General features: G+C 38.2%; 1 protein-coding gene across 1 annotated transcript in view; it reads left to right on the forward strand.

Moving 5' to 3' along the window:
• The window catches only part of LOC149080503 (uncharacterized), a 466,415-nt gene that overhangs the window by 210,857 nt on the left and 233,556 nt on the right, over positions 1-22,002 (forward strand). The window contains exon 4 of the mRNA XM_089239593.1: positions 20,182-20,471. Within this exon, the coding sequence (XP_089095719.1) occupies positions 20,182-20,471 (290 nt within the window). The remainder of the gene's footprint in view (positions 1-20,181; positions 20,472-22,002) is intronic.

Raw genomic sequence — 22,002 nt, forward strand, 5'->3', positions numbered from 1 at the left:
ATGTTCTATCAAAGAGAGCAGAAATTGCGCTATTGAAATGTTCGTTGTGGTCAGCTGGGAAGGGTGCAGCAACCTCCAGTCACGGAAAAAGAAACCCCCCCTTTTTTTTTCTCCCTGACCACTGTATCAACACCCTCCATAGATAGCCCTCCAAAGAAGATACCCCCCTTCCCTTCTAGGGGATGTCTGCTGAACTCTTGTCTTTTTTCCAACGCCTTCAGTAATCTAAAATGAGTGTTGCTTGGCTTCGCTTGGACGCCTACTCACCCTCCCACCTCTACTTGTGACAATATTTTGGAAGGCGGTGAATAACGCTGTAAATAGCAAGGTTAGACAAGCATATATTTTTTTACTTGAACGACAGTCTGTTTGAAAAAAAAACACAAAAAATAAACAAAAATATATAATATGGTTTAATACTTATATATTATTTATGATAGAAATGACACTTCCACATGTTTACAAAACGTGAATTTAAAAAAAAAAAATTCTCTCCTCTTTCTGAACTCCAAAATTCGCCGCCCTGGGCTATAGCACCCCTGAAAATACACTATCGAGTAGATTGTGTATTTTTTATGAAATTGCAACCAAGAATGCCATCGAAATTAGAGTTGTTAATGTTGGCAGTATAGAAAGCATGTTTTAAGTGTTTGCCATTTATAGTGAAGGATATCTCAGCACAGGAAGAAAAATATACCTCAGAGTTAACAGTTTTGATTTTAACGAGGCGAGAGAGATTCCTATATGTTACATGCTGTTTGAATTCAGAAAATTTTGTATGTGAGATTAGTGAAATTGTGTGTGTGAGGAGCCAGAGTCCAAAAGCATGGAAAGGTGATAGTTACTGAACTTGGCAGTGATAGATGTCAGTGAAAATATATTGTTAAAATAATTGTTTATATATACATATAGAATGTCAGAATTGTCATTTTGTGATAAAATTTGGCAAGATTCATTTTTACGTGCATTCTTGGCACGAATTAGTGTGATATAATCATCATGATTTGTGAAATAGTAGACACAGCTGGTGTGGGAGTCAATGGAAGGTGAGAGCTCACCAGCAAGAAATACCTTTCTTTGTAGTTTAAACGATTTGGGCGAGTGAAACGAGGGGGCCGGGGCGTACTGTTTTGACAGTTGAGTTGGTGCTTCACTGACGATTGGGTGTGGATGGTTGGGGATTTTGCGCTGTAGCAAATTTTCTGAAATTTGCCAAAACGTGGCCTGGGTACGAGCAAAATTGACAGATTATTGTGTTTGTGTTGCGAGACCTGTACCGTGCTCGCTGCTGCCTAAATTTGTTCCAGCCTCTGCCACGAAGCTGGGCTGGAAGAGATCTCGGCAACAGGATAAGTCCAGTGGCAAAGTTCTGGCGTTCAGTCATTGCTGCCTAAATTGTGTGTATTGGGGCCTAACTTGCGTGTACTGTGGGGGAAATTGTGTGTTGTGGGGAAATTGTGAATATTGTGGAACTGATGGTGTGAAAGTGTTGTTGTATTGTTGAGATTGACTTTCAATGGGTTGTTTTGGTTCAGTGTGTTGTAGATGGGGAAACGCCCTAGCAGAATGTGTGTTAGCATCACATATCTAGCACACAATGTCAGGTTTTGTATTGGCCAGTGATAATAGAAATACCTCATCCCTAACCACGTTGAGTTCCGATATGAATGTTAATTGATGTGGGAGGCGTGGGGATGTTGTGTTGTACAAACTCAGGAGTTGAATTTATTTCTGTGTGTCCTGGAATTTTTGTGCGTATTTGACGGCCTCATCATATGAGTTATTGTCATACTTCATGACTTCTGTTCTGAGATCAGTTGGCAATGCAGACATGAACTGCATGAATTTGATCTGATGAAGGGCCTGTGGTTTCGTAACATTTGTGTAAGTTTTGGCTGCTGCCGAGAGAATCTATACGATAAGCCAAATTTTTAATGGACTCTTCTGGCAAGAGTTTTATCGCTTGGAATGTTGTTACCTGGTTGTGTGTGGGAGATGGTACTGACCGTGCCTGGTCAGTTTTGTTATGTAAGAGCGATTGGGCGAGTTAAGGAAATATTCAGGAGCATTTCCTTTCAATTTAGATTTCATCAATAGAATTATTTGATCATCTGAAAAATTTTCAAGATTTTGTAGTCTGTTATTTGATCGAAGAAAAATCTCAAGGATGTGGGACTTCCATCAAAAGAGGGTATGTCCACATTGGTGGGAAGGGTGTTAGTACATGAATCGGCCATGGCTAATGCGTCACAGTGAGTGTGGGAATTGGATTTTATGGTTCCGGATCGTAAAAATCATGAACCAGGACGAGGATCAGTTACCCCTCCAATATCAACTATTTTAATATTATATACACAGAAAAAAAATATATATTCTGAATGCAAGCATTTGCTCTGAGAAAACTTTAGGGCACCACAATAACCTCATGTACGTCATCGAAGTAACACGGCACTATGAGATGAAAGATTAAATATTCGTGTGATAAGTAAGTGGTGCAATATTACCTGGGTGGTATAGATTTTTTTTTGACCGTATGTAATTATACGTTAAACATAGGTAAGTAATATTAGATAAAGTTTTCACGGCGATCATTTCATCAAAATTGCCTATTCGGGTTTCAACCCGAATAGATCACTTCATCATAAGCAAGCAATCATGGAAAATTCATCGGTGACAACGAAAATTGTCATTATAATTGAAGCCTTGGCGTACACATAACACAAATTTATTAAACATTTTATCACAAATTACCAAGACACAAAAATAAGACACAACTAAGAATTGGACAAACTGAACATGCTTCTCTGAGTGAGTCAGCGAGTGATACAGTATAAGAAAGATCTTTGTCAGGAGTTGGGGAGAAGAGAGTTTAGTTTTAGTTCCAGTCTCTAAGTCAAAGCAAACCAACGTGGCTCACCACGGTGTGGTGAGCCATGATTGCAGCTTTTAATGGACGGTGAAAATTTTCGATCAGCCCATTTGCTTTTGGGTTGTACGGTGATGTTCGCCACTTTTCCACACCTAGAAGAGCAGCGAGCTGAGACATTAGTCTTGACTCGAACTGTCTGCCTTGATCAGTTGTTATGCGGTCTGGTGTGCCGAATCGGGAAATCCACTCAGAGTAGATTGTCTTTGCGACTGTTTCAGCGGTAATATCTGAAATCACATATGCTTCCGGCCAACGTGTTACGCGGTCTCAATTACAGTTAAACAATAAGTTTTCCCGTTTGATTCCGGAAAGGGTCCCACAAGATCGCAATGAATATGTTGGAATCGTGCAGTTGGCAGTGAAAATTTTCCTAATTCTGATTTCGTGTGTTTGTGAATTTTAGAACGTTGGCAACCAATGCATTGGCGTGCCCACTCACGAACATCTTTATTCATAGACTGCCACACGAAACGATTACGTATAAGGTCAACAGTACTTCTAATACCTGGATGAGAAAGGCAATGTAAGTTTAGGAAAACTGGTTAGCAAAATTTGGCAGTGACATAAGGTCTTGCTTTTCCAGTTGAAAGATCGCAATATATTTGAGAATTTGAATTGGGCAATTGAATTAATTTCAATTGCAACCCAGTATTAGTGTCTGAAATGAGTTGTTTCATTTGTTCGTTTGATTTTTGATCATTACTGAGTTCATCATAATTGAGAGGCTGGGGGACAATAACCTCACTTATGCGCGATAGTGCATCTCGGCAGCTTCGTTTCTCTCACCTTTTAGGTACTCGATATCAGTAGTGAATTCTGATATGTAAGAAATCCACCGTGTTTGCTTATTCGAGTAAGTGTCCGTTGCTTTATGAAAAACGTATGTTAATGGACGATGATCTGTAACAATTTTAAAGTTTCTAGCCTCTAGCATGTGTTTAAAAAATTTAACAGACTCGTATATAGCTAATCGGTCGAAACTTGAATATTTCATTTGTGTAGGTGTAAGACGTCTTGAAAAGAATCCCAGGGGTTTATATTATAAATTCTGCATTACACTTAAGGTAGCTCCAATTGAAATTTCGCTAGCATCACAATGAAGTACAGTAGACTCTCGGTAACTCGACACCCTAAAAGTATCGACAAACATGTCGACTTAAGCGGATGTTGAGTTAGCGGGGTTTCGCTCTAAATTTTTGTCCGATCATTTTTGTGTACGTAATTATACGCATTCAAACAATTCGATTAAATAAAATGCAAATTCTCTCATTAATTTTAATTTGGGGTTGTTTCATAATAGAATCAAAACATATAAAAAAAATTAACCTCATGAAAAATAATCAAGTATATTTGTTTGTTTTTCTTTCCGCAGAGAAAACAAAAATTCTACACTGTTCAGTTCATCCCGCGATTGTTCGGCTTTTTCCTGAGTGCGTAGGAATCGACGTATCACATCTACAGCTTTCAATGCATCATGGCGAGATGATGTAGATACTTCATCTGAACTGCGGGTTTTTTGATTTTCCGATAAAACTAACGGTTTCAATTTTTCTATAGTTTGCAGCCAAAAGAACTGTCAAACGTGTGTTTTTACCTCCTTTACATTTTTCGCCTTTGAAGGCAAGCGTTTGGTTAGGCGAAAAAATGAACCTGTCTCATCACAATTAAACACATCTGCATCTTTATACCCTTCTATCATTGGCTTCAGAATATCATTCTTCCAATTTTCAACAGTTTCTTGAGATGCAGATGTGCTCTCTCTGCAAACTTTCCTAAAAACAATGCCATGGCGCTCTTTGAATCAGGTCAACCATCCACTGCTCGCTGTAAAATACCTTGATTGAGATTTTTTGCGAAATCCTTTGCTTTCTCTTGAATTATTGGAATTATTGTAATGGGATTGAGTGAGATCGAGTGGATTTAAACCACAAAAGAGTTGCTTCTACGTCACTGAAGTCTGATTTTCTTATGCGTTTTCTGCTTGGTTCATAAGATTCAAATGCTGACAAAAAAAATTTCTTATTTTTGGCAAATGTTGTAATAGTGTTCCGTGCAACTCCATATTCTTTGGTGAGTTCACTCTGAGTTTTACCCGATTCTAGTTTTTTTAATTTAAACTTTTGATTTTAAACTTAAAGTGTGATGTTTGCGTAGAGCCATTGAATGCCATTTTATTCACGGCCGTCGATAATCAAGATGACAACCAAATGACATATTCAGCGTCTAACTAGGCTTTAGCTCTTTTTCTTTTACTCTTTTTCCAAGAAATCGTGAAACTGAGTACCACCGAAAACATTCTTTACAGCAGACGATATCAAAACTCCCAATAGATAAGATTTTCATCTAATTTTGGATGTGGACAATATCCACACGTTTTTTTGACCATGAAAAGAATAAAAGACCTTTTTTGGAAACTCCACTAAAATGATAAGCAAGCCAACAGATTTCAAACATTCATTCTTCACATACACCCCATCATAGAGAACAAAGAAACAAATAATTCTCAAAGTACCCATGAACAATGTCAAAAAATTCTTATAACTGATAATAGAAGGCCAATTATAAAAAACCAGTCGTGGTGAAGGGACAAAAATCGTAGTCGACTTAAGCGGAGTTAAGCCAAACATGTGTCGAGTTAGAGAGGTTTTCCTGCATTGAAATTAGCATTATGCCAACCAAGGGAATAAGAGATGTCGAGTTATCCACGTGTCGAGTTACCGAGAGTCTACTGTATTAACTTATCTTCGTTTTCCGGAAACACTAGCGAAGTAGCGTTTAGCAAAGCTTCTTTTGATTTTTCGAATGAATCTAACAAATGTTTAGACCATGTAATGCGAGATTGATCATTTTTCTTTTTAGGCCCTTTTAATAGGTCAGTTAATGGTGCTAGTACTTCAGCAGAATGTGAAATGAATTTCCTGTAGAAATTCAGTAACCCCAAGTATTTTCTGAGTTGCACCAGATTTTCTGGACGTGTATAGTTTATTATGGCTTGTACCTTGTCCAAAGGTTGGACACCACACGCTGATATTTCGTGACCCAGAAAAGAAATTTTTTGTTGGCCAAAAATACATTTGGAAGCATTGATGTTTAGTCCGTACCTACTAAATCTTTCCAAAACAAGTTCCACGTGCTTAATGTGACCATTTTCGTTTTCAGAAAAAATTAAGACATCGTCTAAATAACTGACAGTAAAATCGAGACCTTTCAATACCTCATTCATAAATCTTTGAAATGCCACAATGGTGCACATTTCAGACGAAATGGGAGTAGTAACGACAGTTTTTGGTACATCGGATTATGATAGTATGCCCTTACTATATCAATTTTGGAAAATATTTTCTTTCCGTGCAGCACATTGGTTATGTCATGTATATGAGGTAAGCGGTACCTATCTGGGACAGTTATAGCGTTGAAGCGACGATAATCGCCACAAATCCGGTACGTTCCATTTGATTTCGGAACTACATGAATTGGGGAAGCCCAAGGTGATTTTGATGGGCGACAAATTGCATTATCAATCAAATATTCAAATTCTTGTTTAACTGCTTGTAATATTTTTGGATGCAGCCTTCTAGGTTTACAGAAGATTGGATTCCGTTTGTTTCAATAAAATGCTGAGTGTTATGTTTTGGAGGACTGGAATACTGCGGTAGTGGATTTGCCAAAATTGGTAAAATATTTTATGGTATGGTGATTCACCAACAATCAATTTCACTGTGGGTACTGCAGCATTCGACAGTAAACCTTTTTGTTTGCATGTTAGTGATAGAGTGAATTAATGCTCTATTTTTCAAATCCAACGCGAGTCTGAAATGTGTTAAAAAAAACCGCGTCAATAATAGCAGTACATGGGCGGAGATACGGGTAGGGGGGGCAATCCCCAGCATCAAAGGTGAAGTCGACTGATCTAATGCATATATGTATAGATGAATCGACATCATTATCATCTTGCCCCCCCCCCCCCACTTCCAAGTCTGTTTCCGCCTATGTAGCAGTATTGCCTTTTGCAATGAGGAAAGTCCAACGAAAATTTCGGCGAAGCCCTAAATTTAGCTCTAAATGTTTTTTTCCGTATGTTGGAATTTTCGTGTTGTTGGCTGCATAGAGAAAATGTGAAGAATTGTCCTTCACATTGGGTGGCACAGGAATGCAAGAGATGTCACTACCTGAATCGATTAAAAAATTACAATTTGTCGCTTTATCATATACGTAAAGTCTACATTTAGTAGGACCTGCTGCTGCACCGGAAAAAATATGCTGTAGCGATGCAGCAGCGTGCTTTAGTTTTTTGATTCGTATGTGCACGGCTGGTAAAATCTTTTTGCTTTCTCACCAAATTTATCATGATAGAAACATAGTGTTTGTGTAGTATTGAAATTACGATTTCTCTAAAATTACGGCTGCTGCTTCGGTAGCGAGAGAATGAGTACGCCCTCTTGAATAATTTTCATTTTTAATTTTCGTTGACAAATCTGCAATTTGAATTTTTAATTGCGATATTTCACTACGCAATTGTGCAATATCAGATTTCACAGAATCTGATGAAGGGCCCTACTGGGAAGAAATCGCAGAAATACTCGGTATTGGTCGTATCTCGGAAATTTTATCGGCTAGTGTGGCCAACTCAGTTAGATACGCAGTTGACACTGATAAAATGGCCTGAGAGTTCAAAGGTAACCTTTCCATCCAAATAGTTTTTAGAAAATCTTCAGTTACTGAATTTCCTGCCAGCTCTTTCATTTGTCTCATTAGAGAGGATGGTTTCTTATCCCCAAGAGTCAATTCAGACAACAGTTTGCGGATTTGCATAGATTTAGAATCTGTAAATTCGGCAATAAGCCTTTGTTTAAGTGCTTCGTATTTGTTTTCGGCTGGTGGATTAAGCACCAAATCTGAAACCGAATGAAGCGTGTCGGCATCTATAGCTGCTAAAACGGTGTTATATTTCGTAATATCGGAAGTTATTTGTGCTACTGCGAAATTAGCTTCCACTTGCACGAACCATGAAGCAATATTATTTATCCACATTGGAGGCAATTTACAAGATACCCTTGCGACAACCGTGGGATCCATACCGTCATCCATCTCGTAATAACAATAATAAAATAGATGGGGGAAAACGAGGATAAAATTTCAACCAAAATTATTTTATGCGAACAATTAGAATTTTAGAAGAAAAAATATATATATAAAGGCCGGAGAAGATTAGCGAAAACAGTAGCTCACCGTGAGAAGATCCCATCAGTCCAATGGAAGCAGAGAGAAAATAATCCAGAGCTTGGAGATACGACCAAAAAGTTTATTCAGAAGGTTCTGTTCATTTGAGAGTCACCACTGAAGCCTTGGCGTACACATAACACAAATTTATTAAACATTTTATCACAAATTACCAAGACACAAAAATAAGACACAACTAAGAATTGGACAAACTGAACATGCTTCTCTGTGTGAGTCAGCGAGTGATACAGTATAAGAAAGATCTTTGTCAGGAGTTGGGGTGGGGGGGAGGAGAATTTAGTTTTAGTCCCAGTCTCTAAGTCAAACCAAAACCAAAGATGTTCTTCGTTTTGTGGTAAACAGTGTCCGCCTCAATAATCAAACTGTCAGTAGCAGGAATTCTTCAATAATCCTCATACTAGTGCGTATTTGAATACATATATAATATTGCAAAATATTGAATCGTAAACAATATTCCATATCTACTCTATAATATAAAATCACAAAATCAAAAATTGCAACGTTTTATGCCCATTTGTATGCAACGGAAATCGGTGATGGAAATTGCATACGATTTTGGGTCACGTTTTCATTTAACTCCTGAATATATCAGGAACCTTTTGACCCATCGGGAACAAATTATGTGTATGTACACCACATTGCTTGTAACACACAGGGTCTGGGTACCCAGGGCGGAGCATTTGACAGCTACCTTCATGGGGAACTTGACAAGTTTTATTTTGGGGAAGGGGCCCTAGATGAAACTCATTATTTTTTTTTGTTATTTAACATTGTAAAATTTACAACAGCGGAAGCCCGAGATAAATCTAGTCTGAACGCCCCAATTAAAATTTGCAAATCGGGTCTCGGGTCTTTGGTTGGGGACCTTGGATTTTATTCGTTGCTAAAATAAATGCAAATGCAAATTTTTCATGGCCCTCACAGAGGATGTCCGACAAGCCTCCAGGTCAGGGAACCCTATGGTGAAGTTGACAGGTTCCATTTTAGGAAGCCTCTGGATGAATCTCATTGTCTTTTGTTGTTCAACATAGTAAAATTTGTAACAGTGGAAACCCGAGATATATCCAGTCTGGGGCCACCACTAAAAATCTGTGAATTGGGTCCCGGCTACTGGATGTTATTCGTTGGTAAAAGGAATACAAATGAAGTTTTCTTCGTGGCCCCCTACGGGGGAAGTATGAAAAGGCTCTAGCTTGAAGGTCCCCATGGAGAAGTTGACAGGTGCCGTTTCGGTGGGTCCTTGATGGATCTCGTTGGTTTTTGTTGCTTTAGCAATAAAAAGTTTTCTAAAGCGGATGCCCCGCTATAAATCCACGTACGGAGCCCACAAAAAATTTGCGTATTGGCTGCCCGCTTCTTGAGGCCCCCTTGGATTTTATTCGCTGTTAAAATAAATACAAATGAACATTTTTCGTGGCCTTTACGGGGGGAGGGGTGGGTGCAACAGAGCTCTAGGCTGCGGACCCACATTGGGGAAGTTGACTCATTTCGGGGGTTCTTGATGAATCTCATTGGTTCTTTGTTGCTTCAACATTGTAAAATTCGTCAGTAAGCTGGTGCTTCCACATGCCACCGAAGGCGGCAATAGTAATTAATATTTATTCTAACTGTATATAGGCAGTGTTAACTATGTTTAAGTATAAGGAATCATGCTAGGTGTCAATATTTTTTTATCTCTCTCCGTCTTTCTTTCCAGGCAAACTGCTCTTCACACTTTATGAATTTGTAAACTAATTTTAATTATAAAATTTCAAATTTGGGTGCTGTTGCGCACAGTACTGTGATTAACTCTTTATATCCTGACAGTACTTTAAAGTACCGCTTTCAATCAAACGCTTATATCTTCATAATATGACCACTTTTACTGACGGTATCTACAAGGACACGATGTGTGTAGTTCGGACAGCAGGCAGTAGCTGGCAGAAATCGTTTTTATTTTTTGCTGTGGGCATTTTATCTATGCCATGTAGCATTAGGAAGAAGTTTTGCAGTAGAGTTGATTTGCATGATTTTTGTTTGATTAAATTTAGCGACTAATTACCAGTTTATTGGTGCTATTATTTTTTTATTCTCTTCTATACGGTACAGGTAAGCATTTCCTACATTTTATTTGAAAACTACTATTTTATTTTCTATGATAGGGTCAAAAATGTATGCCGGTACTGCGAAGTACCGCCAGAAAATGAGAGTATTTTTTTTTCCTATAATAAAAATTACTTTAATGTTGAAAACAAAACAATGGGGGTGATTTTTTTTACTGAGGCAACTTCATTGAGTCTTCGGGATCGAGATGGGACGAAAAAAAGACGTTGTAGCACCTATGATAATTATTAGTGGTCGGAGTGGACAAGGCAGATATGCTGCGCTCACTATATGACAAGAAAAGAAAGTCAAAGAAATGCTGGCACATGCTATGCTTCGCGGTGCTTTAAATGGCATATGTCACAATAGGACTCATAGCCCAAGGAAGCAGCCTAGTAAAGAAGAGAGGTTGTGTCCTGCTGTCAGCACCACACCAGAACAGCCAAAGAAGTGAAAAAAGAGTAACTTTTCTGTGCCCAAAGACATCAGGAAACAATTTCTTGGAGCTGATTGGCCTACATTTGTTCAGCAGAGGGGAAGATGTGAGATGTACTCCATTCGAAAGTTAGTCCAAATCTCACTCAAAATGTTCATTTTGCAATGCATTTCTCTGTTGTAATGAAAAAAAAAATTGTTTTCAGAAGTATCATCTCGAGTAGTGTGAATAAAAATGTGTGTGTTTGAATGTTTTTTTTTCCTTACATATTATCCATATTCCTGTCGGTACTTCTAAGTACCAGCTACATAATTAATCACTAAATTACTGTAAAAAGTATTTTACTCTTTTTTTTTCCCTAGGGTTACTCTGCACCAAAACTTATATAATGATGTAATACAATTCAAAAGTTACTGGTAAATTAATTCTGGATATAAAGGGTTAAACCCCTCTCTTCGTCATTTACTCTTCTCGCTGTCGAAAGTGAAATTTTCAGCTGGCCATCGATCAAAGGTCAACAGGAAAACACCTGATAGCGGAAAGACAAGAGGGTCCATGGTCACCATCGTCTCTTAGCTGCCCCTAATTGTCCGGATTGTCCCGGTTGGAAATAAGATGACATGGCTCACGAAACCTGTGTTCATCGCCAAAATTTTTGCTACGTGAAGTTTTTCGGCTTATCATCTGTAATATATCGAAGCCCACAATTTGTCGAAATACCTTAGAAAACGGTAACATTGGGAATCGAACAAAAACCCTGCCAATACCATAACAGATACATCTGTTTTCTGCCTACTGAAGGTACTGCGAGGTTCATTTCTCAAATCATGCCAGTTATACTTCCAGCCATCTGAGTCATCCAAATTGAAATTTGCATCACAAGAGAAAATATTTGTTACACATTCGTCCCTCAAAAGCATATAAGAACTAGCCCCTAATAATCGGACTTGTTTGCTGACGAACGCATTTTACGACACACAATGTTACCGCTCTATTGCATACTTCGACAAATTGTATATAATTTGAGATATTACAGTTAATATGCCAAAAAAACTTCACCCAACGAAAATTTTGCGATGAACACAAATTTGGTCATCTTCACTGTTGTTTTTCTTGGCCGTCCAGTTTGTTTTTTCCGATAAAACCACTATTTATTGGCAACCTTTGTAAATAGCTGACTCACTTCTATTAATTTTAATGGAAATTTGTGAAGCAGTCCATCCATTCGGTTCAAAACGCCATAATTTTAAAGTCTCCTTAAAAGAAAAATTATCGTTGCATGACATTTTTACAACTAAAGGAAGATTGAAAGTTATTGAGTCTTTTATACACTGTGTCGAAGTATCCATGTTAAAAAAAAAATATTAAAAGGCTGGCTTAGGAACAGATATGGCAAAGGGAATGGAATGATTCGGACACTCGAGCAGAGAGGTTCAAAAGGTAGTTCCACAAGTTCAGAATATGAATAAAGTCTGGTTACGTCAGAAGACTGCCCATTGCCAACTTATTTAAAACGCTTCGGACTCTCCAACAACAAATTCTGTAACTGTGGCGGTAAAGGGATCTACTGCACTATTTCACGCAGTGCCCGTACACCAGCGATGCTCATTTTCCACAAGTAAATCCATCTTACATAAACATGGAAGAAACAAATAATTAGGTCGCAAGTCCTCGATAAAAAGATGGAAAACCTTATAAATTCCATGGAGACCCATATAACACACCAAGACTAGACCTTCTTATAGCCCAGTGGTTCTTAACTTCTTTTGCCCATGGTCCCCTTTCAACCATTTCTCATTCCTGTGGCCCCCTTGCGACCATTATTAATTTCTTACCCCCTCTCTCGTTTTCCCGTTAAAAGACAATTATTCAAATATTATTAAAGTACAAAAATGTGTTTGAATTTAATTAATTTGTAATTAATTAAAATAACGAAAAAGTAAAATAAAAATAATACAACATATAAAAAAAATATAAGAAATTATTTTCAATCAACGTAAATTTTGCGCTTGAAAACGACATAATGTCATCAAGTTACTGTACAGGATGAACTTTTAATTAGGGGTCATTCAAGTATTACGTCAGCATCTATAGGGAAGGGGTTTCCGATTTGTTGATTTTTGATGACTGGGGAGGGGGGGGGGGTTGTATAATGCTTACGTCTTCAACCACCCTTTACGAAAATATGAAATATTCTTAACGCCATCTTACTCCGTTCGCCAAAAACGAGAAAAACCTTTCCATAGTTTGAGGGCGCTTGAAGTAACATTACCCCGTATTGATAAGTACCCTACAAAGCCACTTTAGTGATCTCTAAATGTTTCGCGGATCCAAGTGAGCTAGAAATATGTTCGGGCCACTTAAGTGCTCTGGAACTGTACCACGCATCACTCAAGAGATCCATAATTATACGCCGCGGATCACTTAAATAATCTGAGAATGTGCCGCGGGTAACTTGAGTGATGTAGAACCGCACTGGGGGTAGCTTAAGTGCTCTAAAACTATGTCACATGTCACTCAAGGGATCTCTACATGTGTCACAGATCGCTTAAGTGTTCTGGAACTGTGTCTCGGGTCATTTAAGTGATCTGAAAATGTGCCACGGGCCGCTTAAATGCTCTGGAATTGTACCACGGGACACTTACACGGCACATTTACAGATCGCTTAGTTCATTTTTACAAAATTAGGTTTGAGGAGGGTAGGCCGCATCAGATAACCCCCAGTGTCATATTTGGTCAGCGGGCCAAGGGCCTTTATGTGATTTACCATACATGGCTTAGAGGGTGGGTCGCAATGAATTTATTAAAGATAAATTTTTTCAGGCGTTCATAGCCTTCAAATAGCATTGAAATTAACAGAAATTGGGTATAATAACATATAAAGGTATTTTCTTCCGAAATTTCAATTTTAAAAAAAAATATTTTTTTTTTTTTGCATTTAAAAAAAAATAAATTTTTGATCATGGGGGGGGGGGGTCTCATCTCACTAATATGCGTTAGGATTCAGAGGGGCAGAGCTGATGACGAAATTTTGCTGACGAGGTGGTCAAAAATGGCTAAAATTTGCTGTCGTAATACTTGAACGCGGCCCCTTATTTACAAATTAGATTTTTTTGAGTAAATTTGAATTTGGATACATCAGAATTTCAAACTAATCAGAAATTATAAATAATCAGATTTCAAATAAAAAAATTATTGGTTTACTGATTATATATAATTTGATACGGTGAGATTTACATTCATCGTGAAAATCTGATGTCTCGTTGGATGACAAGCTATCTCCAAGTGACTTTTTTGGTTCATAATGTGGCCTCTCTGTGGCAGGCGAACGAAGTGTGAGTTGGCTTAAACACAACACAATATTTCACATAACAGAAACTATGTACTATATGTAATGTACAAGGTACATAGGGAACATGACGTATGGTATTTTACTCGCAAACCGTTCACCCTACAAGAATATTTTCAGTTAGAAAAATTATCCAAATAACGCGTGTATATAGCACTCAGACATGCCATTCATGTTGCAAGGGTTTTCGTGAAACTCTTCAAGTGCTAAATTTCATCTTTCAACTACTCAGATCCTTATGCTCAGTTTTGAAATATATATCCTGCCATCCTATCAAAAATCAATCAAATCTTTATGTTAATGTTACTTGAAAAGGGAAAAATTGCGAAAAAAATATTCTATGCATTTCATTTTTTTGAAATTAAATTTTTTTGGTCACTCTTTTAAGAAATTTCTTCATGGCACCCTTATCAGCAGCCATGGCTTCCCTTTTGCGATATTTTCCTCCATGGCTCCTCCCCCCGTTCGAGAACCACCGTGCTAGCCTACCTCCAGACTCGGACACATCCACGACTTCAATCTTATCAGATTACTCGCCACCTATTACTCGAGGCAAATCCCTGCTACGGAATAGACTAACAATGTGATCAAAATTCAATAATCTCTGTATTATACATAGTATACGCTCTAGTAGCGTATTGCAACTCTGACGACTAGCCATATGTGATTGGGTTATCTGATGTGCACATTTTTGTTTGTATTTCTGTCTCTGAAATGTTTGGAAATTGTGGAATGTGAATGGGATGCACATATGTGTACTATTTTATTTTGCATGTATGTATAATTATTATCTCTGAAATGTTTAGAAATTGTGGAATGTGTATGACACATATGTACTATTTTATTCTGCTTGTTATTTTACTGTGCTTGTATGTATGACTGTTTCTGAAATGTTTGGAAGTTGTGGAATGCGTATGGGATAACATATGTATTACTTCATTTTGCATTTTAAACATATTGAAAATATGTTTCTTGGTAATGGCTTTTCGGTTAGAAGTCCCGTAGGATATGGACCAAGCCATCACACGGATAGTTAGTTAGTATTCCTGTTCAATCCAACTTTATGCAAATTAGCTTGACTTCTTTGAGAAATTTTTCTTTCATAAATTTTTCTTCATACTTCTGACAGCAAAAAGGAAGTTGAAACAAGGTTGGCAGATAACATAGGCGCTAACCCAAAAATATTTTTCAAGTATGTCAACAATGGATTTAAGGGGAAAGTGGGCCCTCTCTCTATAGAAGAATTTTGATTAGCGAGCAATATAGGCATGTGTGGTACTTACTCTAAATTTTCACGTCGGTTTATAGTAAGGAAGGTGTATCATGGGATGATGAAGCTCTCAACGATATTCAAGTTTAAGATGTGGAAGTCCTAAAACTTCTAAAAAATGTAAGCACAGTCAAAGCACCAGGTCCAGATGATATTTATCCTGGGGGTCTTTAGGAAATGCGCTAATGAACTGTTGGGGCTAGTTGCACAGATTTACAGAAGTAGAGTTGCTGACGGTATCGTCCCAGGGGATTGGAAACTTGCTAATGTGGTTCCGATATTTAAAAAATGTAGTAGAGAAAACCGCGTTGAGAGATTTATCATATAGTTAGTTTGACGAGGTCCCTCTCGAATATTTTGTAAATGACTATCAAGAGACAATCGGTGAAGTGGATATACGAGGAAGGTACAGTCATGTGCAAACCAACCACCTTCGCTTTTATGGTCACGTGACTAAGGCTATGGGGCACGGGTAAAAACGTCACCATTGTTTATCTTGATGTTCAAAAGGCATTCAATCGGGTCTAAAATATATTTTGAAGTTATGTCGATAAGTTTTATATGTTGACTGTTGTTTCAATTTGGAAAGAGAATACTTTCAGTGTTGCAAATCACTTTGTAATCGCTTTGTCTACTAAATGAATGAATTCGAAATCTGTCATACATATAAAGAAATGTTCAAACAAAGACATAATTCGCACCAGCTACATTTAGCAAATTTCGAACGCGAGCAATTTGGTTTGATACAGATGATGACCCTTCCAAAGTCAGAGTTCAATACAAAGTCAATTGAATTTTCAAATTAAGACCAAGAATTTTCAAATTTTTGGGGATGTTCGTTTGTGTATGAACATGCGTACCATGAATATTTCCACACGTTTATCTAACTTGGAGATGAACGCCGGTTATGTTCAATGGCCTACAATTTTATAATGTTATTTCTTTGTGATAATGAATTCGGATAAATAATTTCTTTCTTTATGTGCTGAGGACAGATTCCAGTGTTGCTGAGGGACTGGAAGCTTGCTAATGTTGTTCCGATATTTAGAAAGGGTAGTAGAGAGGCTGTGCCCACAATTATCGTCCGGTGAGTTTAACGAGCTCCTTCTCGAAAATTTTGGAAATTATTATCAAAAAAACAATTGGTGAGGTGGCTAGACGAAAATAGTGTATTGTCGGATAATCAGCATAGATTCAGGAAAGAGAAGTAATGTGGGACTAACCTCCTTTGCCTCTATGATCAGGTGACTAAGGCTTTGGGTAAGGGCAAAAATGTAGATGCTGTTTACCTTGATTTCCAGAAGGCATTCGATCGGGTCCAACGTTGTAAACTCTTAGAGCGTTTACAGGAGATTGGGATGGTGTCCAGAAAATTCAATGCCGGAAAATTCACCGACAGCAGTTCGATACGAAGCTACCGAGTCCGTGAGCAAGTGGGTAAGTGAACGGGTGAGTGAGCGAATGGTTGATCAAGCTAGTGAGTTGGCGAGAGAGCTGAGTCCGTGAGCGGGTGAGTGAGTGAGGGAGTGGTCGAGCGAGCTACTGAATTCGTGAGCGAGTGGGTGAGCAAGGGAAATAGTGAATGAGGGGGCGAGTGAGTGGACGAGTGGGTGGGAGAGCGAGCGAATTAGTGAGGGAATAAGTGAGCGAGGATCCCTTTAATTATAAATATGTAAGTAATGAAAATTATGTCGAAAATTATTAAGTACTATATGTTTCGAATGAAAGTTATTAATTAAACATGTAATGAAAAGTTTGTCAAAAATTATATCTCCTCTTACATTTCCCAAAAAGGAGTGCTATTTTTTGATTTCGTTTTTTGAACTCTAGTTTCATGAGCCAGTTTTCGAAAATATTCGAGGTTTTATGTGCAAGAATTGGATGTTTAAAACGAGATAACTTGACGCAGTTTTTGAACTCAAGCATGACTTTGAACAACAAGAAGCTGAGGCTATCTTTTACCAGTTTTGCTGATGGAGAAAATTATAAACTTATCTTTCATATTACCTATATTCCATTACTTTTTTTCCAGTATCAGTAGTAGGACATGGGTTTGGCTCATATGCCCGACAGGTCAAAATCCCAACAGGGTTAAAATACTGACAGGGTCGAATTGAAAATTTTGGTTTCACCGTACACGCCGCACTTCGCAATTTCTGTCGAGATTTGCATTTCTTACGGCTAGGGGCGTTGTGGGGCGCCGATCGAGATGATAAATTGCGATCAAGTGAATTTTGAAGTTTTAATTTGAAGTAATAGTTTTCGACATAATTTTCATTACTTGCATATTTATAATTAAAGGGTTCCTCGCTCGCTCGCCCACCCACCCACTCGACCACTCATCCACTCGCTCGCTCCGTGACTCACCATTTCCCTTGCTCACCCACTCGCCCATTCACTCCCTCCCTCATTCGCCCTCTCACGGACTCAATAGCTCGCTCGTCCACTCACTTACCCACTCGCTGATTTACCCGCTCACGGACTCAGTAGCTCGCTCGCCACTTCATTCGCACACCCACTCGCTCGTTCATTCGCTCACTTGCCCACTCCCTCGTTCACTCTCTGTCTCGCCTACTCACTCAAGGAGTCAGAAGCTCACTCAATCAATCCCTCGCTCCCTCACTCTCCCGTAAACGGACTCAGTAGCTCGTTCGTTCACTCAATCATCCACCCGCTCAACCACTTGCCCACTCACTCGCTCACGGACTCGGTAGCTTCATGACGAACTGTTGTCGGTGAATTTTCTGTCGATGAATTGCTGATCTGTGAATTTTCCTGGCAGTGAATTATTATCGGTGAATTTTTTGGCGGTGAATTTTTTGGCGGTGAATTTTCCGTAAACCAATTGGGATTGGGGGGCAACTTTCTGAATTGGATAGAATCGTGGTTGAGAGAGGTAACAACGGGTTATGGTGAACGGGGAATTCCAAAATTGGATAGGTGTCACAAGTGGAGTCCCTTGAGATTGTTAGTAAATTCGCAGATGACGTGAAGCTAATGGGCGTAGTCGGGAATCAAAGTGATAGAGAGTAGCTCCAGACCCAATTGAACAGGATTGCAGCATGGGCAAATGAACGAAGAATGAAGTTTAGCGTTGAGAAGTTCGTGGTCACCCGTTCTGGTTCGAACAACCCACGGTTCTCTTACGAGTTGAATGATATCACTATCCCGCGGATGCAGCTAGGGTCACCAATTTGGGAATTCTCATTGACGAGCCGCTTAGGTTTTCTGAACATTGTTCAGCGGTGGTCAAAAAAGCGAATAGAATGCTTGGTCTCATTTTCAAAAAGGTCTCATCGCGTTCTCCTAAAGTCATTCTTCCGCTTTTTCGAGGATTAGTTCGTCCTGGACTGGAGTGTGCTGTAGGGCTTTGGAGACCATACCTACGGAGGGACATAGACTTGGTTGAAGGTTGCAGAGAAGGGCTACGCGTGTCCTCGTTGGCTCACGTGGCTTGAGTTATGAAGAGACTTCATAATATACTTCATTTTTTGACTGTTTTCATTGGTTGGGGTGATATGATCGGTGTGTTCAAAATTTTCCACGGTATGGATAGGATGGACCATGATTTATTAATTCGCCGTCAATCAGCTGATTTGCCAAGTAGACACAAGTATCGACTAATAAGGGAAAATTATAGGTTATGGTGTCACGGGGAGTTTTTCTCGGGTTGTTAATAAATGAAATAGCTTACTCCCGGAGGTATTAAATTCTAACACAATTGACATGTTTAAAAAAGAAATACGATAAGCATGTTGGGGTAAATTTTTGCTTCAATTTTTTTCTCTCTCCAGTCATTCATTTTTTGCTCTTCTATAACTGCCTCAAGCAATTCATTTGCCTGAATATAAATTTTACACTGGCGAAACTTGGGTGAACTTTCCCGGATTTTACTTAATGACAATATTCAACGACTGCAGCATTGTAGCATTATGATACTGTTGCCGCCTTCCCTCATTTCTGAATTATCAGCAGAGGGATGCCTTGGTGCAATCGCTATTAAATAATTAACTCTTTGTCAGTGACAGATTCGGTACTTTTACAATTGGAAGGTAAAACGACATCTTCGATTCAGGGGCGTACACAAGATCGATTTTGGAGGGGGCACAAAAGGCTTGGGGGGGGGCACAGAAATTTTCTTCCTGAGAAATTTTCAGTTAGCATCCTTCAAAAAGCATTTAAATTAACAGAAATTGGTTAATATAGCACGTAATGGGTATTTTCTTTCGATATTCAGTTCAATTCAAATTTACTTTATTGTTTCATTTCCTTACATAAATGATACAAAAAAAATTCAACCAAGGGGTCTAGAGACCCATACTGGTTGATACATTGCAAGTTTGTAATGAATACTAATGAACGTAGTTTCAATTTTTTCATCGAAATATTACTTTTTATCCTAAGTATTGGTTGGCCTGGGATCCCTCTTGTGTACACCTCTACTTTGATTACCTAACTATTACTCCTGGGAACATGGTATTTGCATATGGGCATTCACATTCGTTTAAAATTACAAATACCATTTTTTTAGAGCGATCTCTTCAATAGTAATGATTGTTAGCTGTCCGCGTGTTGACGAATATTCTTGAAACAACATTCATGCCACATTATATATGCATTGATAATATCACTCATAGTTTCAGAGCATAAGTAGAAACAAAAAGTTCGTTTGAATTGTGAGCGCAAATTGAGAATAAATAAATCAAATGAAAAATATAAAAAGACTCAACTTGAGAAATTATCTATACAAAATTACTACTATTACTACTATTCTTCTGTCGTGTTGACACTCCAAAAATACTTTTATGCAATTCTGGATACGATTTACTTAAATATATTTAGCTTTATGATTTTTAGTTTTCGTAATTTTTCAGGATTGTTAGAAACAAAGCAGCAGAGAAGGCGAAGCAGGTAGGCGCACCATCCGGACACATAAACGGAGGAAGTCCGCAACCACCGTCAAATGCCACATCAGTCATCACGCACGCACCACCAGCTGCGCACGAAGGAGCCGGAGCATCCCAGTTGCAGAGGCCCTCCTATTCTATCAATGGAATACTTGGTATTCCGAATCCAGCATCTTCGCAACAGCAACCGCACACCCAAGATCTTTCTCAACAGACATCGCATAAAAGAAAACGTGAAGAAGGAGCTACTTCTTCGGGTATGATATTTCAATCATATTTCATATTTGTGTGTGTTTGCGTAGATTGAAGTCCTTATACGCTGTTTAACTTTCCAACTGTCGATGATGGAAACATGCTTCCAATTCGAAAATGTATTCAAATTACATGTGCATCTCAAAAATATCTAATTTCTCGTTATTTTTCCGACCACTCTGTAGATACACTTATTAAAATAAAAAATTTGTCTATTTCCCAATATTTTATACCTGCATTAAATAAGTGGAATATAAGAAAAAGGTCCATATTCCTAAGTGAAGTAATCACCGAGATATACGTGGGACTGGTGAATGGTGAACCTCGATTGGTTTTCCCTACAATACCTACCATGGGGCTTAGAGATTTTTTTAAATAAAAAACACCTCCAAATAGTTCACTCACAGGGGAGCTCAATCACGAAAAACTCGATATAACACATAAAATGCTCCACTTTTTGTGTTTAACTGATTATTTCTTACGATTTGCGTTACATAAAACCGCTGCTCTAAACGAGATTCAGTTTTAACCCACCTATCTGCTAACATCGATTGAGCCTCGATCATTTTTGCGATCCTTGTCTTCAGTTTCCTGATGTGATAATGTGAGGCGTAATGTTTGTACTTGACATATACAGGGTGGTAACTATCGACCGCCCAATAATTACACGCGTGATTCCTTGTGAAAAACTAATACGGAAAAGTGTTTTCTATTTTTTGATCTGACCCATAATTAATGAGTTATAACGCTTTAAAAATTGATGACGTCACTTAAAAATCCGGCCAAATTCACCAAACGTACACCAAATGTATAACTTGGCGTTTTTTTAATCTGCACAATGATATAACCCTATGCAATCGAGAAAGTAAACCAGTTTCTTTTCCATCTTTTGTTGTGTGTGCACTTTTCAAATTTTTAAGTGGGTGTTAATTATATTACGATTTTATAAGGTTGCAGTTGTTTTTGAGTTCATCCATAAGATTAAAAAAGCTACTGCCACCCCAAAAATTCTGAAATTTTGCTCAAATGTGTTATTCGTCATGTTTAGTAAAATGAACTTAGGATTTCGAAGTTAACCCTAGTATTATTTTAAACAAATATTGAATATTTTCTAACATTAAAAAAATTAAGAAACGAAATACACATATAAGGGCAACGGGGCGGCAAAATCCTGAAGTCCGTCTCTGTTAAGAGGGGTCCCAGGGCAATTGCCTCCTTTCCTGACATGACAAGCACAATTATTTTCAATTGGTCATTTGTTGTGGCGCAGTTTGCCCTAATTGGTTCTTGCGCTACAAAAATCAAAGTCCAATCGAATAAATACGCCCTTGAATAAACCTTCATTTTTAAAAAATGACCAAGTTCTGCGCGAATCATGTAGGCTGGTATAAAAATTTCAAAGTAGTCCAAATCTTTCTAGTGAAAAGATGAAGTAAAAATGTATTAATATTTCATCGCGATAACAATCAATTGCAATCAAAAGGAAATTGAGGAATCGTCATTGCAACATGCAGAAATCGGTATGAAAATGTGACT

Source organism: Pholcus phalangioides, unplaced genomic scaffold (genome assembly GCF_987345545.1).
Source record: "Pholcus phalangioides strain wild (caught in Gottingen) unplaced genomic scaffold, Ppha-v1.0 ptg000011l_1, whole genome shotgun sequence".
Lineage (NCBI taxonomy): Eukaryota > Metazoa > Arthropoda > Arachnida > Araneae > Pholcidae > Pholcus > Pholcus phalangioides.